Genomic DNA, 26,920 nt, shown 5'->3' on the forward strand with positions numbered 1-26,920 from the left:
TTTAAATTTGAATGCAGAGAATACTTTATTAACCAATTACAGTTTTGATGACCAATTTTAAAACAACTAGTATGGGAAACAAAAAAAGGAGGACATTAAGGCTGAGCCATATATATAGACAAATCTGGATACTGATGATCTATACATTTAACCTCTGCTTTTTATTTATACATCTTTTATTCAGTGTCTGAAATTAAATCAAGGGAGGGAAAATCAAGTTGGCCACTAATTTCAGGTCTTGCATCTAGAATGAAGTTTTTGAATTTTTTTTTTTTTTTCAGTAAAAAAATCTCAGGGGAGATGAAACAGAATTGCAAACATATTCCAGATGAAGTGTTCAAATATATTTGGAGTTTATTGTTGTTGTTACAGTTTTGTGCAATTTATCATTTTTTCTTCCATAAAACTCATAGTAGCTCTCATCTTTAGAGGCTAATCTATTTAAGATGGTATTGAACTTGACTAACACGTCAGGAGGTCAATATAAATTAAGTGCCTGTGGTGTGTATCATTTTTCCCAATCTAAGCAACCTCTAACTTCAGATAAAGTGGACACATTTGCAAATTTACAGAATTAAACTGAATTTTCAACAAAACCCAGAAAGAAGTTAATTTACTATTGTTGCCTGTGAACAGTAGTCCTACATGGTGTGATACTGTTTTCCATCTGTACAGTTCCTTTTTGTAAAGCTGGGCAATGCATGTGAAAGACAGACATCAACTGTTGGTGTTCTCCAGAAAAAAAAAAGAAAAAAGTTTCAGCTCTTTAGTTCCAGTCACTGAAAGAAGAGGCAGAGGCGAGTTTGAATTTATCCCAGAAAACTGAATAATTGGTTTTATTTGGTGTCTTCAAGATGCTTCACCTTCTGCAGGAGATGTAGGTGTTGTAGGAGAGACCATTTCAGGTTTTCGTGAAATTCTGTCCAGTTCTGCCTGAACATCTGTTAAAACTGGCTTCTGGCCTACAAAAGACAAGACAAAAAGAAAAACCGTTTTTGCTTTAGACAAATCCTAAACATTGTTATTTCATACAGTGAAGACATACTTAAAAAGTAAAATATCAATAGCAAGCAAAAGGGAAGAGATACCAAAACACATTCTGGCATGTTTCAGATTTCTCAAAGCAATTTCCCTGATCATATATTAGTTGTCAGTACATTTTTATGCCTTATATTGGTTCTTCATACAGAAAAGCATAGTAAAGGTTAGCAGCTTTGAATATTTCTACAGAGTTTCCTGTACCAGCTGTGTTTTAAAGTAATTCTGAACCTAAATCAGGTGACACTAAACCTTGAGAATCAGTTTCACATATTGCTGGTCAGCATAAAGCTGACATCACTGCCTGTGCATGTGTGCATGTGCACACACACACAGAGGTGGCATATCCCTTTCTCTTCTCATACATTTAGTTCCTCACCAACTTGGAATGGCACAAGCATTTATGCAGTCATGCTGTGACCTGATTCAAGTTTAAACACACTGTTTTTTCCACTAGGAAACTTTGAACTTATTCCCCAGTCAGGGTTTCTATCCTCTTCTACAAACACATGTTCTGTCACAGGAATGGAGAAGAAGATGCAGAAGAAGAGAGCACAAGACTTCAAGGTATACACTATTACAAGCATTATAAGCATGTACTTTTTTTTTCCAGGCTATAAAGGAAAATTTTGACACCTGGGTAGTTTTAGCAAGGTCCACTACAGCCTTTCTGAAGGTACAGCTACTGGGAACCACCCATACAGCTGAATGTACTGTGCTGTTCTTCAGATCATTTAAAAGTGGCTAGCATCATATCAGAAGCAAAACCAGTTAAGATTACAGCTTATAAGCACAGAAATTTCCCATAATTGCCACAAGGAAAATAATTCTGAAATCTCAAACCATTGTCTTAACAGCCAATTTTCAGATAAGTGAGTTTTACAGTCACTAAGTACAATAGTACTGAGGAAGGTGTTAAGCCCACATAAGACAAACTTTCTTTGATTTACAACAATTCATTGAAAGGCTAGTCCTCTGCCACATTAAACTGGCCTTACCCTAATTCTTGTTGCAGAATAGGGAAAATTCTGAAGGCATTTTCCTCCTTAATATTAATTCTGTTCTTAAAATTTCTGCCATGGCCCTGGATACATCCACTCTTCCAGAGTTCTATCTCCATTTCACTGGCATCCCCCAAACCGAGGCCACTCCCCACAAGATTTTTCAGCAGCTACTCTCTCCATCTCACGCTGGATCAGCTACATTCATTCAAACAGTCTCTGTAAGCTATTCAAACTAGTCCTGCTGAATTTGCCTGCAGCAGGTTAGGAAGTACTTGCATACTTTGTTCAGCCAGCTGAGCTTTGCATATTAAAAAAAAAAAAAGATTCAAGTGTTAGTATACACAAAATGTTAGTGGGAAACCAAGCGTTTCTTCTTTTTTATATAAAAGTAAACACTAACATCAAGTACAAGTGAGACACAACCATTCCCACTTAAATGCAGCATTACTCTTGAAGGTGGGAGCAGTGTCAGTATACATGTTCAGGATATATGTTCTTAAAGTAGAAATATTTTGCTCCAAAATAATGAGAAGCCGAGAAGAGTCTTGCATTTAGCTTTAAAGCAGTCACTATTACACATTTCAGATGAATAGTGAATACTAATGATATAACATAAAAAAAAAAAGCTATCAATGGAAAAATATGTAAGTAGTTTTACTTGCTGTCAAAGTCAATCAAATCTTTTATCCCATAGTTAGATCACTAACAAATTAAAAAAAAAATCTTAACACTGACAATATCACTAAAAATACAATTAAAAAAAAAATCAACTTCATTTCAAGTCCCAATGTATCTGACTAGTAAAAAAATGGCCTATACTGTAAGTCATTAATGGGCATGGCGAGACAGGAAAAAAGAAAAAGGGGAAATCACATTGACACAATTCCAACTTGAACAGCCATATAAAAGGTTTTCTTTAATCCTCTGAGAGCCACAAGAAAGGCAGAACTAATAACATTGTGAAAACAAAAACAAGCAAAACCCGTATCCAATAAGACAACCAATTAAATATATTCACATTGCTGATAATCTGTATTAATAGAAATGATGTATCACTCAAGTTATGAATTGACTTTTTAATCATTAGTCATACCCGACTTTTTTGCTGACGGTGGTAAATTGCTGCCAGCACCTCCAGTGCCACCTCCTCCAGGACTGCTGCCAACACCACCAGGGCCACCAGGGGAACCAGTTTTCTTACTCAGCAGACTATTGAAGAAGTTAGCCAGGACTCCTTCACTAGTAGCTCCAGCTATAAGAGGAGATTAAAAAACCACAACACACTTTTGAAATATATACTGGCCTTATGTGTCAGTTAATCTAAGTAAGCATATTAAAGCAAGCAGGCAAAAGCAGCTATTTTACTTCCCAACTGTATTTGTCCCCTTACAAGAAAAAGTACCTTTCATATTGGGATCAATTTTTTTGGACCCAGTAGGGATAGGTGTAACACTGGCAACATTTGATGTTACAGATCTATTTGGTGTCCTAGGAGACCCTCCAGGAACTCTTGGTGAGGCATCCTATGCAAAAGGAAAAAACAAGACCCCCAAAGTTGAAGTAGTCAAACTTCTATAGAATTAAAATCATGCTACGTAAGAGCACATGAAATGAAGCATTTTGCTTCTCACAGCTCAATCTGTTTATGATAATGTAGCATCCCATGCAATTGAAATGATGCAAGACTGATTTTACTGATTGTATATGGATTTTTCCCATGGATTTCACTTGCACAACATTACAAATGTTGACTTTAGCCCAACAGCCAAAGCACTGCTGAAGCTTTTCATTTCATCTCTGTGAGAAACTGAAAATACCTTCTGTTGCTCAGTAGTGCCTCTGATTGTAATGAAAACTGCATGGACTGGATCAGAGGAACTACATCAAGTGTCTTAGAAAGAAAATACATACCACTAGCATCGTGGAAAGGATTAAAAGCAAACTGTGAGAAAAGCATTACTTACTACTTCAAAGATAAGTCATGTTTCTGCAAAATCGCAAATCATCAAAAAAGCCACCGTTGTAAGATCACATGCTCCCCATTAAACTCGTGTTACTTTTTAGTTATTTAATTTATATTTTAAATACATTATTTAAATGTAGCTGATGCCATGCTTTTCATTTGAGCTCAATTTTATGCTGGAGTCTAATATTCTTAGAGCAGCACTGCCTGATTTAGGACATACAACTGACCAGGGCAATTCAGCTGACATACAATTTGCTCCCTGACACACGTTTGGGACAGAAGGAGTAGTTAGCTAGATGCTTAGATTCATTCTAGCGTATGGGAAGTAAAGCATGACATTTAGCCATTAATGCCAATATAAGCAGTTATGCCTAGCTGGGAAGAAGTATCATCATTTCAGAGCAGTGTAAGATGCAGACTTGGTTTAAAATAAACAAACAAATAAATAAAAATAAAATTAAAAAAAACCCAAAACAAACATATGAAAATGAATCATTTTCATGTGATGAGATTTAAAATTCTTATTACTAACCACTGGCCTTCCTGCAGCAGTAGGTGGTTGTTTCGCCAACTGTGACTGCAGAATTAAATAAAAAAATAGTTAGATAGTACAAATTTGGTTTTTACATTCTTTAAACAAGACTTGTTAAGTGAAATACTGGCTGCTTGTTTTGTTTCTATGCACAGAAAATTACCTGCTGCTTCATAAGAAACACTTGGTCATCTTCTGCTACAATTTCTTTTTCATGAACAAACTGCAATATAAAAACATTAACATTGTTTTGACTTTAAAAAAAAAGCATTTGCCTTTTATATCTCTTGATAAATACGACTAAGGCATTCAATAACGAAACAACTGTTGTCTGCAGTCAACATAGTGTTTTATGCATTTCCTGCATTTTTAAGACTGCTACATTAGGACTCCATTTAAGTCTTAATTTCTAATTAACTAGAATGATCATTAAATCCTTCTACCTGGTTGATATAAGGTTCTAAATGTCCTTGTGGAAAGACCCATTACATATGCAGTAAAAAAAAAAAAAAAAAAAAAAGGGGGGGGGGAATGAAGTGAGCGGTTACAAGGCATATTCAAAGGGTCTCAGGAGCTGTAGGAAATACTTAGTTTAACAGGCATTTAAAGCATCTGATATAAATTTAAGTCTCTTTTCACAGACACACACACACACACACACACACACACTCCATTGCAGCATGCTTGCAGGTCTCTGAGCTTAGCCTAGCCTATGCTTGGTAGGTATTATTTTATGGGTAACTATGGCAAAAGTGATTCTTCACCTGCATCATTATACTGGTACATGAACTGTCAGACATTTTGGATTCCAGTTCTGTGTATCAAATCACAAACACTTTTCCAAGTAAGCCCACTACAAAACAAACTAACAAGTCTTGCCACAGTAAGTGGAAATATCAATATAAAAATTTATAATCCAGGCCTGAAGCTTAAGCATGTAAAAAGTTAGTTGCATTTTCCTTGGCACCTTAGAATTTTGTATACTACTTTAGTTTTTATTTCTCCCTAAAAAGGCTACAGAAAGGACATAGTATTGGTTTTCTCAAATTGAAAATTACAAGTCAGTCCCAAATTCAAAAACTACAGATATTTTCCTTCAATAACTTTTCCACACATGGGTCCATTGCTGCTGTCACTTTATTCAACAACCCTGCATATGTTTTCAGGTAGTTCTGTCAGTCTTTTACAAGTATGAAAGAGAATACACTGAATGCATGTAGAACCTGTTTTAACATGCCTACTTTTACACTGTCTCATGCTTTGTGTTTCCATAACAGAGTATTTAAAAATAAGGAAAAATCATGAAGTTATTCATAATTCAGAGTATAAGGAAGTGTTCTTAAAAAGACCAGATCACCCATGACCAACAATTAAATGACACTTGGACTTTTCTGTACTGAGTATGCATTAAGATAAAAACAAGTGCATTTATAGTCTTGAACATTGTAATAGTGCCAGAAGATGACACTGTGTAAGCTGAAGAAAAGCTATACAGAACACAAATACACACAATGATTTTCTGGTAATTTAAGAAGAAATTGGAGAAGACAAAATAAGCAAAACACACAAAGTTGTGATAAATTGGAAGCAAAGACATAAAGCACTCCAAAAGCTGACAGGTAAATAAAAATGTTGAATGCCAAAACATAAGCAAAATTACTTTTATTTTAAAACATGTCAATTTACCTTCCTCACTGGTGGCTTTGTTATGATATCTTCAAAACTGTCTTCCACTTTTAGTGTCTGAAAGTTCTCATGCAATATTCCTATCTTCTTGTCATTATCCCAACCTGCAGGACTATATAAAGAATCATTTGGCTTTAAATTCTATTCGTACTTCATGTTATCCTTGTGGGCAATCCCAATTTGCACGGAGCTGAAAGCCAGGAAAGCCGTAACAACTTTCCTTCTTCCATGCAAGCTGTTTTTTGACTAGCATAGCTAGTTAGAGATTGCGGGTTGTTCCTGTGATACAGGAGAGAAATGTCTTCTGGTTTAACATTTCTCTTTATGGTAGTGAGTATTTGCAGTCTTGATCCACTGGCACTCACCAAACCCCGAGTCTGTTCCTCGTGAGGATGTTACATTGAACTTTAACAAGTGTAAACAAAAAATGGCCTCTATGCTGTTTAGTCTTACACAAGTACACTGTGTAGCCATATATACTTAGTAAACACTTAGTATACTTAGTACTTAGTTATAAGTACTTAGATAACTTACATAAATACTGCATCTTTTTCCACAACAACAGCTGGAACATTGAAAGGAAATCCATATAATTTCTGGACTATATATTTATATACTAAATCAATGTTTTTGTTTTCCTTTACTGAAGTGTAAATTAGTGCTGCCCCATCTGAATAAACTTGTTAAAGAAAACTCAGTTTTGTGGTTAGTAAGAGATAGTAGAATGCCCCCCCCCCCTTTTTCTCTGCTTATTTTAAAGGATATCAACTTTATAAAATTTAAAGTGAGAACACAAAGTGAATTAGGTCAAACAACTTCTAAAACTTAATTTTGAAGCAAGTTATTCCATAGCTTATTTTTTTTCCGAGATTTATTTTAGGTCAACTCATCTGTTGCTTCTACAGACTACTCTGTTTCAAAGCACGCAGTACCAACAGTTTCACCTTGATGTCTTCAAAACTGTGTTCTGCTTTTATTGTCTGAAAGGTTTCATGAAGTATTCCTATCTCTTATCATTATCCCATCTTGCAGGACTAGACAGAGATGTCATACAGATACAGCATTAACTCTAGTAACTTTAAAAATGCCAAACAGGCTCTTGCTTCCTCTCCTCAGTATTTAAATTAGAGTAGCAAGCTCATACACATTATACAGCAACCTCCGGTAAACCAGTTGTATTGCATATCAGTTCAAGTTACTAAAAGACCAAGAGAGTGCTTGCTACTCTGACATGGGTCAATATCAAAATAATACTGCTTATGCAAAAGCTTAATAGAAGCAACCAGGGAAGTTTAAAATAGTATCTACCGGAGATTATAATATGCCAAAAACACTAACCTATTTCTATATATGCAATTCAAATTCAGAAAGAGAAAAGTTATCTAACAGGGTATGATTCACATTCAGCAACGATTTGAGTAACTCCAATTTGTGTACTGGGTATACTGCTACCTGTGAGTAATTCTTGTTAGTCTTCCCTATTCTTTCTCTGTTTGGCAAACGTTATAATAATCACCCATCATTTTATTTTGAAAAATGAGGAGTTTGAAGGTTTTTGAAGGAAGCGCCACCTCAGAACTAAACTGAGGCCTCAGGTTCTTGAGCTAACTTTTTATTTGTCAGCTATTGTCTTTGCAATGATATTTAAGATCCCCTTTCCCACAGCATAAATGATGGTTGCACAATGTAGACATGCTACTGGCATCTAAACTCTATATCTTAGCTTTTCTAGTTAAGTATTAAGCTGTTTATTGCATGCTTCCTTAAACAAGGAAATTTAGGAACAATAGCACTATGTCAGCTATGCACACTGTCTCTACCCAAGCAAAGAAAAGCCAGTGGGTCTTTCCCACAGCAATTTGTACTTCCTTCCTTCATCGCATTATCTTGCGGAATTCTTACTGAAGAGAGACTAAGTATTCAGGTTGAAAAAAATAACATACCTTACATTTATCTGAAGCATGATCATAGTTAAGTAAGTTGTCCTGTTGTTACTATTTCAGAAAACTTGTCAGCTAAGCCTTGCTGATTTGGGAATTGCCTCTTAATATGAAAATAAAGAAAGTAAAGAAATTGATTGTAAGGGCACATGTTAAGACTTGCAGCTCCATCAAAGAGTTAATAGCACTCAAAAGGAAAAAAAGGAAAAGTTACATTCAACGTTGTCTGCAGAGGGTAACTGAACCAGACTTCCTAATACAGTGAAGGAATTTAGCGTACTTTGGTACAAATATCCCTTTAAACTGGTCATAACTAAATCTCTGCATTAATGTCTTTATTATCCTTATGAAGTGTTAAAGGATACATTGTAAGCAAAACCGTCGGATATGTGACTGAATGAAGTCGAAGTGTTCATCCCTGTAGTCATGCTCTTTTTCCAGAACACTGATAGCATCACACTGTCAAGTCAAACAAAATTAGCTTTCAGTTATCACTGAAGCAGCAGTGCTGCTACACCTCCTGTTTACAACTGGGGGAAGGGAAGAAGGGGGGAAAAGGACAGAATAAAAATCTGCTGAGAGAGTTTAGAAGTAAAACTGAACAAGTAACTCAAACTAATATATAGCTTGATATACGTATACTGTGGTCAGCATTAAACTGGGAATTAAATTGATTGCAATTTTATTCACTTCTCTGTCTTCCCCTTACGCCCTTCCCCCCACACTATGAGATAACCCAAAGTCTCTGTTGAAGATTGACATATTGAATGAGAACAGCATTCTCTGCATGATGCTTCTGCAAACTGTGGTATTATAGGACAGTCTTTTTGGCCAGTGACTACCTAGCCCTTTGCAAAGAAAGCCAAAAGCAAGAAATGCAGAAGCAGCAAAAAATGGTGGGGGAAGGTGCACACAATGGGGCAAGAGGGATAGAAGGCCAGCAAGTGAGAGTAGAAGTGCTTGAGTGTAGCAAATGAGAGGGTTAGTCTTGCAGTAAAGAAACAGCACTTGTGTCAAGAGGCTTTATTCTTTCACTGTGGGCCAGCAAAGGCTGCAGATGCAGTATGCTTAATGCCCAAGCGAACTGAAGAGCCAGAAAGAAAGATCACAAGGGAACTACACCACTTTTTCTTTGGGCCAGGAATACTGTTACATATCTAACAGAAATCAAAATAGATCATAGAAGCATCCTAAGAATTAAGGAAAGTTAGTAGAGAAACATTTTACTAATCAGAACCCTCAAATATAGTCATCTTCAGAGAAAGATCAGAAATATTTAAAAAGTAAAATCCAAAATACTGGATGTAGAAAAAGAAGATTTAGCAGACTAAGGTATATCTAGTTACTTACTGACTAGCTCACTTCTGTGAGCAAAACTAGGTCTGAGGTATTCCTCAATTCCCTGCAAATTGGTATGACTGCAGGAAAAACTACTCCAAATTAACACACAAGTAGGGTTTTCAGAAGACAGGCAAACTTTAACACTGAACACTTAAGAATTTTTATCCAAGGTATTCAGAATGACTTAAGAACCACCTGCTTCCCACCCCAAATCCACAATTGACAGAGTTCCTTAAACAAAATACACAAAAAACCCTAAAACATGAAACAAACCTTTGTACAAACTACTACTACTGGAATGCCTAAGTTACATGTTAGTGTATCTGCACCCAGGGGTAAAATCACACTGTCATCTTTGTCTTCCTGTAATGAAGTATTTCTTCTCTGTGGAGAAGCTGGAAAATCCTCGCCTGGTTCTATATATTCCTGGAAGTCTCTTACCACTGAAAGTAAAAAAAGTTGTATTAAAAGAGCAGCTACTATATTATTTCAACAATGATTTCCACTGCCATTGATCTCTAGTACTGTTTATTGTATTGTACTTCTGCTTCTTTATGTTGAAAAGAATTGAATATGCCTTGAATGCTGCCTGTGTGTTTTGTGCAGCACAAGAGAGAGCTCATAAATCTAAGATCTTTGTCAGCAGGTACATGATCAGAGGAAAAGAGGGTCAGTGTAAGGATGTTAACCCAATTGCATTTTAATCATTGTAGAACAACTAGGCAGTTGCTATCAGCTATTATTACTTTATATGTCTCCTAAAGAAAATCAATTTTCTTGTGTTCTTCTTGGTACAATTAATGGAACAGGTTGTTAGAATAAACAGAAGCAAGCTTCACAGAGTGCTCGGCTGCTACCTTACACCAGTTTGACCTAAAAACCCCCTGTGTCTACACTTCCCTTTCCCTCTGTACAATGAATCTACAGTAGTAACAAAGAAATACAGAATATACAAGTGTTATTTAATAGCTTTCAGCAGCAACAGCATACCTGTTACGCAGTGGTAAGCAAATGGTAACCTCTATTATTTTAGCATATAAACATATTATTAGTTAACACCATATTTAATATTGGGTGTGCTTTTACAATAGATCAGATATTACTTTAAAATTTAGCAAGAAGAGTAAGTTAAAATACAACAAGAATTAGAAACAAAGATAAGGCTACAAGTGTAACTCTTGTTAGGTTCCAATGCATATACCCAAGCCTCTAATTACATAGTCATATACTATTCCTGCAGTCAAAGATGCAGCAATATGCATCAAATGCCTTTCCACTCACATTTCCTGTCCCACACAGCAGAATCAACATCTGATCTGAGAACACCACTGATTATTTTTCCCATGAGTAGCACAGCCTGATTCAGCTAAAAACTCAGGCAGCAAAACAATTTAGCTGAACTGCGCACACTAGTGGCTAATTTCTTCAGTACATTCTCATTGCTTTTTCTGATCTGTGTTAATGCTTCCCTTCCTTCTCTGAACTGATGGGAGGCCTTTGAGCTCACATCTAGAAAAGCATTAGCTGAATCAACAGGGAAAGACCTATTTCAACAACCTGAAGAAAAAGGGTTATTAGGCCAAGATTATTCAACTTCTGTACAGATTTCAGAGTTTACAACAACAGAAAACTTTATTTAAATACAGATTAGCATCTCTACCTCAACAGTCCGTTCATGAACCCTCTGAAAGCCTCCTAAATTGGTAAAATTAACTGCAGAATTCTCACGGAGGTATGCTAGCCATGCAAGGGAGGCTTTCCCCCAGAGCATCCTATCTGTTCTGGGATAGTCACATACTAATAAAAAAAATAAAAAAAAAAAAAAAAAAAAAAAAAAAAGCACAATATACTCCAGTGGAGTCCCAAAATTGTCATTGCATGTCTATAACAGTTTTTCCTACAAGTAGGGAAAGCAGAAAAAAGGAGGAAGGATTCTTCCATAGAATGGTAAGGCTGGAACGGATCTCTGGAGATCATCTAGTCCAACCCTCAGCACAGCCCCATACAGGGACTGAACCTACAACCTTGGCATTAGCAGCACCACGCTCTAACCGACTGAGCTAAACCTGACCCCAAAGACTGTATTCCAGAGTCTTTCAGCTGTAATAGACTACATCAATTTCAGGTCTTCCTAGAGGCACAATGGAAGTGAGCAGGCCATGAGATACAGCAGAATTCAAAAATAGGAAGATCGATCCTATCCCCCAGGAACAGCTGCTGTTCCTCCCCTAACACTTCCTCCGTGCCAGTTTCAGTCCTCACAGGGTCTGTCTTTGAGTGGAGTTAAGTTGCTAGAACTGGAAGGTAAACCCAGAAAAACACCTTCAGAAAACCACATCCACAAATCTTTCATAGATTTCAAACTTGTTAGCAAGTTCAGTCAGCTCACAGGAGCCTCTCAGGAGCACTGAGGCTGACAAAAGGATAGAGCAGGACCATGCAGCCTAAGTCAGGCGAGCAAGATTTCTCTCCCCTTTTGGCAGTCACAAGCTGCTGTTAGCCTAGCCATGCATGGAGCCACACCATAGGAGATTCAGAACAAAAACTTCTTCCAACTTGTATCTGGATTGTATCCAGGGCTTCTATTATACCCCCAACACGGACCACCAGTATCCGTAGGAATTAGGCTAGATGACAAAAGAGCTCAAGATGGTAGATTAAACCTTTGAGTAGCTGTTACTCTTGTCTTAATCTATCATTTGAGTTTTACAGATTTTCTAGAATCTCACTATTCTATTCATTCAGTCAGCAAAGGCACTAAAGTAACAGCTAAACATGACTTGATAACAAAGAAATTGCTTCCTTGGTACTTCCATACTTCCATTCAGTAAAATCATATCCTGAAATTGGTTTTGGGTGTGGGTGTATGTTTTAAGATGGGGGTGGGGGTGGGGAGAAGACCACAGACACACACACACAGAACCCAAAGCTGCTGCTCTCCTAAGCAAGTTATTCTAGAGGAAGGTAAGATCCTCAAGGATAAGACTCCCCTTACAAAGATCCATCTTAAAAGAACAGCCACAAAAAACAGGAAAAAAAATTCCAGAGTATCTACAACTAATACCATATGGGCTATTTTAATCACAGCTACAACTTGCATTTCTGACAAAGCTATTCAGCAATTTGGCAGTGAGTTGCTTAAAAATGTCCCAGTTCAAGAGCAACTTCAGCCTTATAAACAAAGTTAAATCATGCTATTTGATCTGGAACACAGCTTTCCCAAACACTCTTTCTTGAAATAATTCAAGGGGAGGCAAATGGAAGAGATTGATGTTATGACTGAGATTAGTACCCCCAGGGAAAAAAACGGCTGTCCAAAATTAACCCAGAGCTACCACATCTTTAAGTTCATGTAAGTACTTGAGACTTATCTGAAAAATGACTGGGATATCTCCAACACTCAGTTTTAAATCACATTTCCAAAGCATGAAAGAGACTGCAATGGAGAGGTTAAATGGTGCAGAAAGCCTTAAGCATATTTGGTTTCAGCAGGTTCCTACCTATTTGCAGAATACTCACACTTTTGTTCCATTTCTTTCATTTCTTCAGGAGGAATTTTTAACTTGTCAATATGCTCTCTTACAACACTTGCCCATTTTTGTAAAGAATCCAGTGCAGTCCAAGGCCTAGACATATCTACTACCAGCATAACCAAAGTGTCCTTTAGAGAGCTTGCCTCCATTGCAAATTTAAGAAGACCTTTATGATACAGGTCACCATCCAAGATCCATACATTACATCTTGTTTGATCTACAATGAAATGAGAAAAGGAGCCTTATTCAAAATTGTGCACTACATAACATATTAAATCTTTACTAAAGATGTAAAATACAAGACGACATGTTATTATAAGTTAAATGAACAGATACATAACAAGACAGCAAATTGCAGTTTGTGGAAACCCCCTTCTTCCTCTCCTAAGCCCTGAAATTTAAAGAACTTAGATTAATGGCTGATAACTGAAGATCTTAAACACATTATCTGAAAGCAAACATCCAAATACAGATTTTGGAAATACTGAATGTTACCTTCTTCATTTTAGAGAGGGAGATTCCTCTCCCCCTCCCTAAAAATGCCCCTTGAGGGTAGCAGGGTGGTACAGAGGGAAATTGAGCAAATTCAACCATCTCTTCTCAGTTCTAGAGCTGCTCAACCCTCAAGGATGGCTATTTCCCCTGCAAAACTCCAACACGATAAGCCTATATTCCCCTTAAAGAAGGGTGTGCATCCTGGTCCTTCAGAAAACTTGTGTAGAATTGCATATTTTTGTATCAAAATTTAATAGCTTAGATGGAAAGTTATCTGGCAAAAAAGTTACTCATGGCTAGTCCTTCCAATCTGAAAAAGAAACCCAACCACCACGCAGCTAGACTGCTCCACTGTTTCTCCCCACAAAACACCGTATTCGTATATTCAGAGACACTTCCATTGTGAATGACAAGCTGCCTTCAGATTAGGGGCTTGAGGTTTTCTAAGCTTATTGCAAGAGTGCTAGGGAACACATTTAAAACAAAAACCCCAGTCCTGTTAACTCTGTCAAGTCATCTTCAAGACCAAAAGACATAGAAGTCAGGAAAGCAGATGATTTTGGGCAGGGGAAAGAAAAACAAAACCAAAAAAAATAGCATCAGGAAAGGCCTATCCTCTTCTGCTTGTCCTTTTACCTATATTTGTTCTTTTAAAGTGGACAAGAAATCTCATTCCCCCCCCCCCAGCTCCCAGTATGTCCTTATTCACACCCTATTCCCTCTAAGCATTGCCTCTAGATAATTCATTGTACCTCTACAGTGCCTGGTCATACTCTTCCCCTGTCCCCTATATACAAGCATCAGCTACACATTCCATCACACAGGTATTTTGAGCCTGGATCTTAAACATCTTTTAACCTTGTAGCTATGAGCCAATTCAAGCCAGCAAAACAACAGCTTCTCCTTCAAATTCTGTTTCACCTCTCCTGCCCTTTATCTCTTTTACCACTGTATGTTTTCCAACCCATCAGTCCCTTACATGTAGTGTTGCACATTCTCCCTGCTTTCACCAAGACAAAGGTTCCTCTGTACGCCCACTAAGATAAATACTTACTATAGTAACGGAGATACCAGATAAGAGCCTAGATATATTTTCCTTTAGGCTTAACAAATGTACTTCTGTCAAGCATCAATTTAGAATGGTGCAGCTAAGATTGTTTTTCTGTTTTTTTTCAACCTATTCACTGGCTTCTCACCTCCTCTATCACTTCAGTGGTTATTCATGATATCTACTAAAGGTTGATTAGAATGAGAAACCTAAAGACCTCCTCATGACAAATCTTTAATAGACTAAGCTGAATTCCCGCAAGCAATCTAGAAAGTAAGATATCACACTCATTCTAAATATCACGCTACTGAACTATTACTTTCAAACTGCTTTAAAATATTACTACAACTACAAACTTACCATCTCGATCTTCATCATGCACATTTAAATACAAATACTCCATTCCTCTTCCTTTTTTGTATTCTTCTATTCCTTGAATTTTTCCTATTAAGCTAGTTTTACCTGCTCCATCTTCACCTGGAGAGACAGAAAGTTAAATATCACTCAATCTTTAATCAAAGTTATATATTAAAAACCACTTAGGACAAGAAGGGAGCAGTGTACTAACAGGGTGACTGAGCTTATTAGTCACGAAATATAGAGGGCTTTGCCCAACTCATTTATTTGTTCAAAACACATGCCTCCTCTTCAAACTGTATTTCTAAGTAGTTATGAATGCAAGAAACGTTCTTATACATGCTTAAAAGATATCCCAAGAAGTAGTTAAGCATTTCACAAAATTTTAGTCTTTTGCCTACAACAGAAATGGTAACAAAATTCTAAAATGGAGTTCAAGTCATGATAAACTCATTGTACAATCAGAAGAATACTATTTAAAACTCTCATATCAAATGGCATGGAATGCTAGGCCAAGTAACACACATCATTTCCTCACTCTTGCAAAGGTTAGTTTCTATGAATCTTTTCTCTTCTACAACTTTAAAGAAGCTTTAAAAAGATCGGGCAAACAGCAAGCCATTGTTTTACATTCTGACCCAAATTTGTGGGGTACACATAAAATGGTAAACCTACAATCCAGATCCATTCATCCTGCCTATCCTCCCCCCTCTAAAAGGAGTCTGGATAACTAGTGAACCTCATAGCATTAGTAGTGTAATCAGTTAGCTCAACTACTGCCAGAGACTCTTCAAGAAGAATTTCTATTTCTAGGCATACGTCCTGGAGCTGGAGAACTTCCTATGCCATTTTATAGTTTACAGGAGTAATCAAGCTGAATTTGGACATTAGGCAATGTTTTGCCATTAATTTGTATGTTGGGGAGGGCAAGAAAAGATGGGCACATATCAGTTAAGACTGATAGTTAGTTCTTCGAAATCATTCTCAGGTTATAAAGTTAAGGATAAAATCAGTTTTGTGTGAAGTGCCTGTCCAATTTCATGTCAAAAAACATTTTTTTCCCAAAGTCTCTCTTGCACAGGGAAAGTATAAACACATGTTTGACTATGTATAGTGGGGGAGGGGAGTTCAAGGACAGTCATTTTCACTGATACACTTAATGTAGTTTTTCCTGTAATAGGAGATGATCACGATCTTCTAGATAAGATCATGGCTACATTAGAAAGACTGCAGATATAGTCACATAATTTTATGTACCCAACACATTCCCAAAATTACTGCATGAAGTCTCCAATTTAGAGTTTGAATTTAGGTTCAGCTTTGATTAATATCCTGGAAGATAACAGAAAGGAGAAGACTATTACTGTGAGTAGCACAGAGGATTTCACTCAATAGAATGAAAAGGCATTAAAAAACAAAAACAGAACAAAAATCCCTGAGAAATAAGACCGCAACTGACATTTAAGATCTAGTTAAGTATACAGAAGTTAAGAAGTTTTATTATTTACTGTTCAACACTCAGCATTTTCTAGGTCCTTAATTTTATTAAATCTAGATGCATCTGATTATAGGTGATTTTAAGTACACATTAGAAAAGAGGACTGTTTTTCATTCGTACACCAAGATTTTCTTCCTCTGAGAACGTTCTCTTTTAAATAGAAGTTCCACCAAAGTGGTTAAGAATTCAAGCTCTTCCACTATAGATGAATTACAATACCTCCCCTACCCCCATTAAAGTACTTATCCAGGCTTCCTAAAATTTGTCATCTACAAATAAACATAGAGACTTTACTAAGAGCAGCTGCACTGGTATGTTACGCTGCTGGAATTGCTATTACTTTTGCCAACATTTTCTGTATGATTCATCCTATTATTTTTGAAGAGGCAACTTCAAGTCATTTGTACTAGCAGAAAAGGTAAGACAACACAAAACTTGTTATTCTTTTTTAAAAGAGGAGTTGCACTTAACAGCTTTCCCAGTTTCTCAACAAAGCCAACCTCTGGCCATGTACTAGTTTGTTCACATAGGTAGTAATAAAGATTACAGCTTGTTACATTGGGAAAGTTTAGCATCTTCTGCAAAATGCATCTTCCAGGTCCTAACAAAGGCAGCTGCAACTTAGGTAGGAGACATCTCTGATTTTGTCACGTTTAGAACTTTCCATAAGGTACATGTAAGCAGTCTAAACTGAAAACTAATGCTAATATCTATGCAACTTTATTGTTCAAAAGCATCCATGCAGCACAACATAGACAAGCTTGACATACACATCCAACAAGCCCCTTATCATGGCTGCATGTTGTGTGATTTTTCCCCCTTACTTTCAGAGGCCTAAAGTAAACTGAAGTTCAGTGCTGCTATGGTAATTTCTCAAGACAAAATGACAGTTGGAATCCTATTTTACTTATAAAGTCTTCCAGTAATTATCTTCAGAGCCCACACAGAAAGAAGTATTACCAGTATAATATCAAATCAACTTGTTTTATGCTAAGTTAGTACCTTTGGTCCATATGCACACAGTAGTCAGCTTTCTGTCATGGAATTAATTTTGATCTCCCCTACGAACAAAACTCTACTACTTTCTCCTTAGCAAATATCCATCCATTCAAAATGCCAAGATCAGATAGGTGGATCTCTGACACGTGTTATAACGAGTTACTACTCTCAAAGAATAGTCATCATTCATTAAAAAGTCAGAATAATCCATTAATGGGATTTTCTAGGGTTCAGTATCATTTTCATTAATAACTCAGATAAATGAATGGGGAATAGTAAAGTTTGCAGATGACAGCAGAGAAGTTAAAAGCTCTGTGAAGACTGCTATTGACAAATGGTCCAAAAAAAGCAAGCATTGACCTGTGTAGTCTATGAATAGGACTACTCACCTGCAAGGGCACAAGACAGCTGCCTAGCCAGATGTGCTCTATTTCACAGGAGTTCCAGTTATCAAAAGATTCACAAGCCAAATTGGAGCCAGTTGGATGGTATTATGGAAACAGATGACAAAGTAAAAACAGAAGCATTGCATACATGACATAAGGACTTCCTCCTTTTCACCAATTAAGTCTCAGCTGAAATACCATACTGACTTCGGAAAACTCATTTTAAAATAAGCGAAGTAAGTTACATAAAGTCTAGATAAAAAAGACATTGGGATAGAAATCCCAGAGACACAGGGATAAAAAAATCCCTTGGCCGTTTCTTTACCCCTAACTGTCTGACAACCAAATTAATCGTCAGCTTTTATGCATAAACTCGAGCAAAGCATTTCTGATACACAATTCTTGACACAGAATTGTTAGTTTAGTATAAGTAATAAAACCTAGAGAATAAACAGTAGCCTTTAAACATGTATGAATGGTATCTTACTCTAAGCGGACAAAGAGTATTTGGTTTAAGTTGTGGAGAATATGAAAATCAGAGCAGGAATATGTAACCACAGTTATGAACTAGAACCTCTATCACTTCAAATTAGGAAGAAACATTCATCATAAGAAGTGATGAATAGCTGGTTGTGTCTTTGGACAAAAGACCACACTAAGACTTGAAAGTCCATCTACCTCTTCTCCCCTCCCTCTTTCTTTTTTTTAATTTACAGTTTTCACCATGTTGCACATACCCTTTGACAGCTATAAATCAGATATTTGCATCCTTATTATTATGTTTTTTATTTTGAAGATTTTAGGTAGTTAAGCACCGGAAAAGCCAACATGTTTTGAATGTATCAAATTATATATTTGATATAATATAATCAAACATATATGCACAGGGCATCTGAAGTGATGAACCCCAAGATATTCAAGCATATTTAACTTTCATGTTGTCTGTGGATATCTCTTAAGTACTGCTTTTGCCTACTGTTTATTTCAAACAAAAAAGGAACACTGTGATCCAGAAAATCACTTTTTTTTCCCCCAAAGCTCTGCTAAAAGAATACATAAAACAGAGCCTCATGCACATAAGAGTCCTCATCATCCTCCTCTTCCCCCTAGAATTCCAGGAGAGAAAAATTCTTTGGCTTTTTCTTTACTCTGAACTGCCTGACCCCTCAGCTTTTACGCATAAACTCAAGGCAAAGCATTTCTGATGCACAATTCTTGACATAGAATTGCAGACTAGCATAGCATTAAGTAGATCAATGCAAATTCAAGATTTTACATCCTGCTTTTTAAAGTAGCATTCAGTAAAAAGATTTTCCTTTCCCACAGTAAATCCTAAAGATCCAAGATTCCCATTACATAAAGCTGTACTTGTACATTGAGACTACGATGAAAAAACAGAAGTGATGCTGCCAGAAAGCAGTGCTACACAAAGCTGAAGACAAGTAAGAGAGGGACAACATATTTAGCTTTTCTAATAGTTGGGCTAGGAAGCAGTTAAAGCCAAAACTACTCAAGAAAAAAGAATCTGCTTAAGCACAGTATTTCATCATTTTGGAGACAAAACATTAAATTTCATACTCAATTAAACAAAGGCCATTCACTTTTTGTCCCCATACAGCTACACTTTATTCCTTTGATACGCTCATTAAGTTTAGTTTTGTACTTTTCATAGCTTCTCTGTCCAAGGTGCTATTTTGGCTACAAACTGAAGCTTGATCAGAGTCCTTCTCATTTCCTGGCCTCACAGAGATACAAGAAACTATAACACACCTCCCTGCCTGGCCTCCTCCCTTCTCACCCATTTCATTTTCTGCTCAGTAGATATACCTTAGCATTCTTCTAGAATACAGGATTAGCAGAGCAGGCACCCATAGAAGGAAAGGATGAGCAGTGATGAATGAGTCGCCTACTGTGAACACAGGCAAACCATGAACCTACATAAACTGGTCAACCATCAACTATGAAATCAGTTAAGAGAACTTGGACTCTAGATTAGAGAGATGCAAGTTACTTTGAACATAATTGAAAAACTATCTTTTTTATATAGGCCTTAAAGCTCAGCTTCTTTTAACTTTGAATTAAAGATTTTTAAATTAAGAATATTTACTACTCATGCTATTTTCATATTTCTTTAAGATGAAAACAGAAATAGATTTTCATGTTTTAAAAAACTTTTTTAAAAGACATCTTCTAGCTCTCACATAGGTCTGTACATACATACAACCTGCACAGTAGCTTTGACTTTGTTCTTGTCTGTTTAAACGCTATAAAATACATAATATAAAAAGCCAAAGCAGCAAGAGGTGAACATTTCTTTTACGTCAGCATTGTCTGTCTGTTCCTCTCCCGATAAAGACTCGGATTTTGTTAAACAACAGTTTGAAAAAGCCATGGATGTTGTGTGTGACTAGAACCCTCTGGGGTGCCTTTGAGGTTGGTTTAAACAAAACAAAGCAGCCCCCACACGACAGGTCATTTAAAATCCAGTTTGATATTGTAATTATGCAAGTCATTTCTAGGAAAACAAAAGAAAAACAAAACATGTTCAAACAAGTCCAAGCAAAATTACAGATAACAGTCCTAATTAATCTCTTCCCCTCAAAAAAACGTTTGCTCGTTTGTGAACTAGCTGTATACTTTTCTAAACAAAGACAGGTCCTGGATATAACAATTCAAAATACTCACTAATACATTTCTAGTAATAATAAAAAGAAACCATTATCTTATTAGAGAACAAAGCAACCTCACAAATATAATAGAACAAAGTCCAATAGAGTCAGCAGATCTGAACTTCAGTTATCAAACAAGGCAAAGAAACACCCCAAAAAATCACAAAGTGATCTTCATTCCTCATTATGTGGAATGTCTTGATACATTGACTAGTGGAGTTGTAACAGTAGCATTAATCATCATCTCACTAGAATCCAGGGCACAAGTACTATAGCACTATATAAAAAACTTTTCACAAGCACAGACTAATAACTGCTTTTCTCACAGATTCACATCAGCTTAATAGACTTCTTTATATATACTGTACTAATTGAAACATACCTTTTGCAGAATAAGATCAAAATATGCCAAATTTAGTTTGCTTTCAGGAAACTGAAGAACAAAATTACATTGATTAGATTCTTCTCTAGAATCCCTCAAAAGTAATACGCAAGTTAAGAATACGTAGGTCATATGAAGTCATCAAATAACTAGCCACTAAAGTAGAATTTACTTGTTAAACAAACAAGCATTGTGTATCCTCTTCCTCCTGACCAAGTTAGTTTTACTCCACTTAATACATCTTTCCTCACGTATTAATCATCTGTTTGGGGATTTTTTTTTTTTTTTTTTTTGGGGGGTGACATGGAAAAATTAAACACTATTGGGAAGCACTTTAATTGCACTACTACTTTATAACATGATAAAAAGTAGATCTTTGACAAACTGGTCCAGTATGCCTTCAGCGAAGTCCTGTAACACAAAAACACGTGGCCCAACTTTGAAACCAGATATAGCAGTAACACTGTTACTTGGGCTTGGAAGAAAGGAAAGTAAAGCATTGCAGAAAAATCAACAACAAATCTAAGCAGTGTGCAGTTCTAATGAAAATTTACTCCTTTAACTCAGCATTAAATCATCTAATATGTTTTACCCAGATTCACTACCAAAATAGAATAACCCCAGACAACTATTCAGATGTCCCTCAGATCTGTACTCCTGCCTCTTACCTGCCTGCAGAATACAGAAACACAACAATACCTTTCACTGTTCCTCACCTTTGGCACTATTTTAGAGGTAGATCCAGCAATCAGCAGCACCTCTGGTGAAGCAGAGACAAGTTAAACGTAACTCAAAAAATTCAGAATTTCCCATGCTGTTCTGACTAAGTAGGGCTTACTACACAGCATTCATTTACTTCTGCCTTTCTGGAATTGTATTACAGCAGGAAGGTCACCATCAAGAAGTACTCCATAGTATTTTAAAAAAAAAAAAGTAGTTGCGTATTTAAAAAAAAGTAGTTGCAAAACAAGCAATTAGAATGTTATCTATAACCCTTATATTTTACAGAAATAAATCTATTGGCAATTAATTCCTGCAATGACTGAATGAAGTGCATATCCTTCACTAGCGATAAGAATTTCAAAGTATTACAAAAAAAGTGTTGTTTCAAGGTCAACATCCTAGCAAAACAATTAACACTTTATAATATAATTCTGTTGACTGAAATAAAACCTGGTTTACGCTTGGAAGAATTTTATTGCATGTAGATGGTGAAGAAGTTGCAAGTTTAGATTTGGAAGAGGGGAAAAAAAGAAATTAAGTCAGAAAGCTTTTTCCTTCAATGTTAGAGAATCAAGAAGCATTTGAGATGAACAGTCAGGATAGTATCAACAAGCAGCATTTCAGATATAAAGATGAAGTGCTCACAGAGAAAGATTTTCAGCTATTTCAATAGAAAAAAATAGAAATCTGTGCTCATCACTAAAATCAAGCAAGCAAATTTTATGTTGATTTGATATACTCTCATGACACAAGATTGTGTATTAGTTTAAGTTCACTATCATTCATGGGTCCACCAAAAGAAAGCATCAGATTAAAACAGCTTAAGTATTAATTTTCTACAATAGTCATTCCCAATACATGTACACACAGAAAAGTGTACCTGTAAATTAGCTGTAGACTGTGGAACCCTCTTCTCAAGCCTCCTGACAGCCACTGGACAGGAGCAGAGCTCCAAGATTCAAACAAACAGGCCTGGCCCTGCAAAGTGAGATGTCTGGGGTAAAGAGAAAATGTGGACACAAGGCAGTTGAACACTCTCACTGCCCACTACACTCAAAGCCTCTATTAAATGGGGTAAATACAGAAAACCAGAACTCTAATGATTCAGTAGAAGCATAAATGTGCAACACAAACACTTCGAGTCAGGAGTACGTGTCACTGGTTTGACATCATTAGAATTGCAGGCAAAGAACTGTACTATGCTTCAGAGACAGAGGAATGTACAAAACACAAAGCCAGACAGAAAGCAGCTATTCAGTTCACTTGCAAGCTAGGGAGCCTGTTTTCTTGTACATCCTGGAATGACTCCGAACATTACTGCTTGAATGCATGCTGCAATTCATTGAATAAGCGATTGGTCTGGATCTCTGAATTCAAGCCTTCATACAGTCTACAACACTATGAATTTCATCCATACAACAATAACCTAGAAGAGTGACTTCCTAGCTGTTCCCTCTACTGTACTTGCTGGTTCAGGTAGAATTACAGTGGGAAGGGAATGAACAAGAGAGTTCTCAGTTGTAAGCATCACCCTTATCACACTCAAAGTACTGACGTTTACTAAAATCTCCTCTGATCAGTTAGTTACTTTTATTACACAAGTGAACAGAGGAGTCCAGGAGAAGGGACCCTCCCTCCTCCCTGACACACATTCCTTTAGTATCTGCAGAAAGTAGCTAGAAATGACACTAAGAACAACCAATTTCCTTATGATTAAGGAAGCAGGGATACCTTATGTTTTCTCCTGTCATAATTTACTAAATGAGGCAGCTCTAGTCACTTACAGAACTGCTTAGAAATAAGAACATACTTGCTATAGAGAAACATTTAAGAAAACTTGCATTTTTATCATTGTTCCTACAGTAACAGAGAAATGCTTCTACAGTACATGCATTGCCAATTAAAGTTCAAAGTCTCCATGGGAAAACAAGCATGTAGACATTTCTCAAAGTGAAACATACTTTTGGAGAAGTACAACTATACTTTAGCCATATATGCTTTTTTGGACGATTTTGAACCATTATTATACGCTAATCCCCACTCTGCAAGACACTGCATTGTATCTAGAGATTAGAGATTAGCATTTGGCAATATGAGTAAGGAAGCTTCACAAAAAGCCAACTATAACTGTGTTCATGGATAAAACATGTGCTTCTAAATAATAGATTTTTTACAGCTATTCCTACCACAGTTCCCTTCAGTTATTTCTGCAATGTCTTGAACCATTTTCCATGTTTTTAAAAATGAGATGTTAATACAGCTAGAAATAAATACTGAAATAGCAGAATTAGAAAACCAGACAACCTGATTCCCAGAAAAACTAGGCACGCAAATATATACAGTGTTTGGAAAAAAACTAGATGTTGCAGGCAAATTAAAGAACTTGTCCTGGCAAACAAAGAAACACTAAAAGGTTGTTTGGGTGGGAGGGGGGGAGGTGCATTGTGTCAGAAGTAAGCCATCACTCATTATTGATATGTAATGTTTCATCTGGGAGTTTCTAACCAATAAACTGTTTATACTTTAACTTGCCTATTAATACATGAGTAAAAAGCATCAAGACTCTGGTCAGCTTTATGTCCCCCACTTTAAAGTATTTGAGACATGGCAAAACTGAAGATAGTCACAACAAGGAGCAGTCAGTTCATATTAGCAACAAAAGCTAGTACAAAGCTATTTAAGGGAAGAAAGCTTAAAAATAGAAGAAATGTGAGACAATGGAGAAACTGCAAAAACGATGGCTTGAGAACTTTGAAGAGACAGAACTTCATGTACTAGAAACCTGAAGCTATCTAATATGGAATACACAAGACCTCTCCCTTGCCAGGGCCAATATGCTTCAGGGACAGCATCTTGGCCTGCAGCTGAACATGCAAGTTTAATATACAGGTTAAATATTCTCACAAAGAACACAACCATAGTTCTCATTGTCCAATCCTCAGATCTGATGCTCTTTTTCAAAAATAGAAGTGAAAGATTTTTTGATTGTGGCCTTTCAGAAATCAGGAGTCTTAAAGAATTAAGAATTATTCTATAGATCCATGCATCTTGCAAATATATATACACACGCACACACACTGTTCTTAAAGTGTTACATTAAATTAGTCTATAAGCTCTACATAAAGAGTAGTTGATACATAACAGATCAAACTTCACAAAGTAAGTTAGCACTTGGAAACATCCTATAACCCCTCTCTGGTTCTAAAGGATGCACAGTCTCCAGTTCTTGAGTATAAAGGATTGCCAGTATCCCATGTGCTAGAGAGAAACAAACAAGAGTATGATCTATTTGTTAAAGATCACACTTTGGAGAAGAATTTTCCAAATTCAGCAAGGACAGTTGTCAAGTTTACTTGCAAAGGATCACTTAAAGTGCTGCCAGTTGTCACAATAATTTTCCTTTAAGATCAACAGGACTTCCATTCATGATCTTTTGCTTAATTACATGATCCAGAACACAACAAATTAGGAGTAGCAAGTCCTGTATGGGGTTCGCTGGACCATCCCATCATCCTTACATGCTTTCTCTTCCATATTGTATTCTAAGCCATCACCTTACTCTTTAACAGGAAGACAAAGATCACAGTAATTGCTTTAGGATTACAGAGAAGAATGGGGGGGGGGGGGTGGGAAACCTTGAAAAACCAAGATATTTCAGGAAGACTATACAGCAGACAAATCATATTATGCATAAACTAGAGTCCACATGATCTTACTGAGTTTCAATCATGTTTCCTAGCGCTCATACACAGGTCTTTTCAGGAATGGGGAGGTTGGAAAAGGAGGGAAGAAACAGCTAGTGAATAAATTCATCCACTCACACTTACTGGACTGCCTACTTGCTGCTGATAGTATTTAGTAGTCTTTCAGCCCCCCAAAATCTGAGTGCCTATTTTCCCTCCTCACCCTAGAAGTTCTTAATTTTGCTTGACATTAATATAATTTCTCTTCTTTCTTTCAGCACTATGAATAATAGCTGGTTCTCATTATTCCCCCATCAGATTCCCATTCTGTAACTTCTAATCCTTGCCAAATGCAAGGTTGGACTAAAGCACTGGGTGGAGATAACAGAACACAGTGAAAGCCAGCAGCAGTAAATGATGCCGCCGTTGCTGCACAACTTGCTGATGATATTACTGCTGACAAGCTCAGCGCATGTGGGCAGGACACAACCAACACGCCTAAAACAGTACACCCCTCCCTCCGGCCAACAGGCAGCAGCTGTCATTCATACTGCCAGAGCCAGGGAAGTAATTTCTGTGTTTGTATGACACACCATAAGGACCAGCAAGCACCTCTGGTTGCAAGAACAAGGGAGTTCTCAGAAAATGCTGGAGGAACCTCACACACCCCAGAGCCTACACTCATTGAGCCAAAAAGACAATTAAAAAAAACTCTCAAAGCCATATTTATCTAAGAAACTACGGGTAGGTAGAGTGGGAAGCATAATACGAGTGCCACGGCAAGGTACTTAAAGCATTTCAGGGATAACCTTATACCCTATGCAATACGAAACAAAAATATTACATGGGAGAAGCAGCGAGAGGGTTAACCCAGCACCTTGCCACCATCAAAACCCCTCCCTTCCTTCGGGCACTAAACAAAAGAAGCTCCAGATGCCCAAGAGAGGGTTGAGAGCAAGCCTGCATGCACCAGGGAGGAGGGGAAGGCGAACGGGCTCAGGATGCTTTTCTCACCCAGCAGGAGGACGTTCTTTCCCGAAGGAAGCTTCGACCTGGAGCGTGTGGACACCTCGCTGAGGATGCAGGACCTGGCGTGGAGAAACGACAGCGCTGGGGATGGGGGGGAAGGAGGGGCGGCGGCGGTGGGGTCCGGCTTCCTCCCGCCCCCTCTCCACGCTCACCGCCTCCCGCGGGGGGAAAGGGGGCCGCGGGGGCAGGGCAGGAGCTGACAAGAGGGAGGCGCCCTCCCCTCGCCCCCGCATCACCGAGAGGGGCTGAAAGCCCCAGCGGGAGCGGGGGGCGCTTGGGCAGCCTCCTCCTTTCCCTTCCCTTCCCTTCCCTTCCTCTCCCCTCCGCGAGGCAACGGGCAACGCTCCGAGGGCGGCAACGGCCACCGCGCGCCCCGGTGCGCGGCCGCGGGGCGGGGCGGGCAGTTACCAGAGGTTCTGCCCATCGTCCTCGTCGCCGCCCGCCCGCAGCTCCGCGTTGTTGTTCGTCGTGGCAGTAGCAGCGGAAGAAGAAGAAAAAGCGACAGCGGAGCCGAGCCCGGGCGAAGCGGAGCCGAAGGAGCCGGCTCTGCCCGCCGCCGCCGCCATCTTCGCTGCCGCCTCCCCGAGACGCGGAGCGGGCGGCGGCGCCGC

At 37.7% G+C, this 26,920-nt stretch overlaps 1 protein-coding gene across 4 annotated transcripts; it reads right to left on the reverse strand.

Annotated features, from left to right (window-relative positions):
* DYNC1LI1 (dynein cytoplasmic 1 light intermediate chain 1) lies at window positions 1-26,920 on the reverse strand. Of its 4 annotated transcripts, none has more exons than XM_062569375.1 (13): window positions 26,718-26,919; window positions 26,295-26,368; window positions 14,944-15,060; window positions 13,027-13,257; window positions 9,781-9,950; window positions 8,532-8,625; window positions 6,761-6,896; window positions 6,227-6,338; window positions 4,704-4,763; window positions 4,541-4,585; window positions 3,445-3,565; window positions 3,136-3,294; window positions 1-962 (listed from the first exon to the last, which is right to left on the reverse strand). In XM_062569375.1, the coding sequence occupies exons 1-13, from the start codon at window positions 26,873-26,875 to the stop codon at window positions 850-852; spliced, it is 1,590 nt and encodes a 529-aa protein (XP_062425359.1). In that variant the 5' UTR covers window positions 26,876-26,919; the 3' UTR covers window positions 1-849. The 4 variants fall into 4 exon arrangements, with proteins under 4 accessions (XP_062425359.1, XP_062425362.1, XP_062425361.1 ...); XM_062569378.1 differs by lacking the exon at window positions 26,718-26,919 and adding an exon at window positions 22,478-22,575; XM_062569377.1 differs by lacking the exons at window positions 26,295-26,368; window positions 26,718-26,919 and adding exons at window positions 17,827-17,864; window positions 19,651-19,673.

The sequence above is a fragment of the Rhea pennata genome, chromosome 2, assembly GCF_028389875.1.
Source record: "Rhea pennata isolate bPtePen1 chromosome 2, bPtePen1.pri, whole genome shotgun sequence".
NCBI lineage: Eukaryota > Metazoa > Chordata > Aves > Rheiformes > Rheidae > Rhea > Rhea pennata.

Coding starts and splice junctions, on each gene's coding strand:
- DYNC1LI1 (XM_062569375.1), bottom strand. CDS start 26,875: ATGGCGGCGGCGGCGGGCAGAGCCGGCTCCTTCGGCTCCGCTTCGCCC. Junction 26,369..26,717: donor GACGATGGGCAGAACCTCTG/GTAACTGCCCGC, acceptor TCTCCACGCCAG/GTCCTGCATCCTCAGCGAGG. Junction 6,897..8,531: donor CCGACGGTTTTGCTTACAAT/GTATCCTTTAAC, acceptor AAGTTTATTCAG/ATGGGGCAGCACTAATTTAC.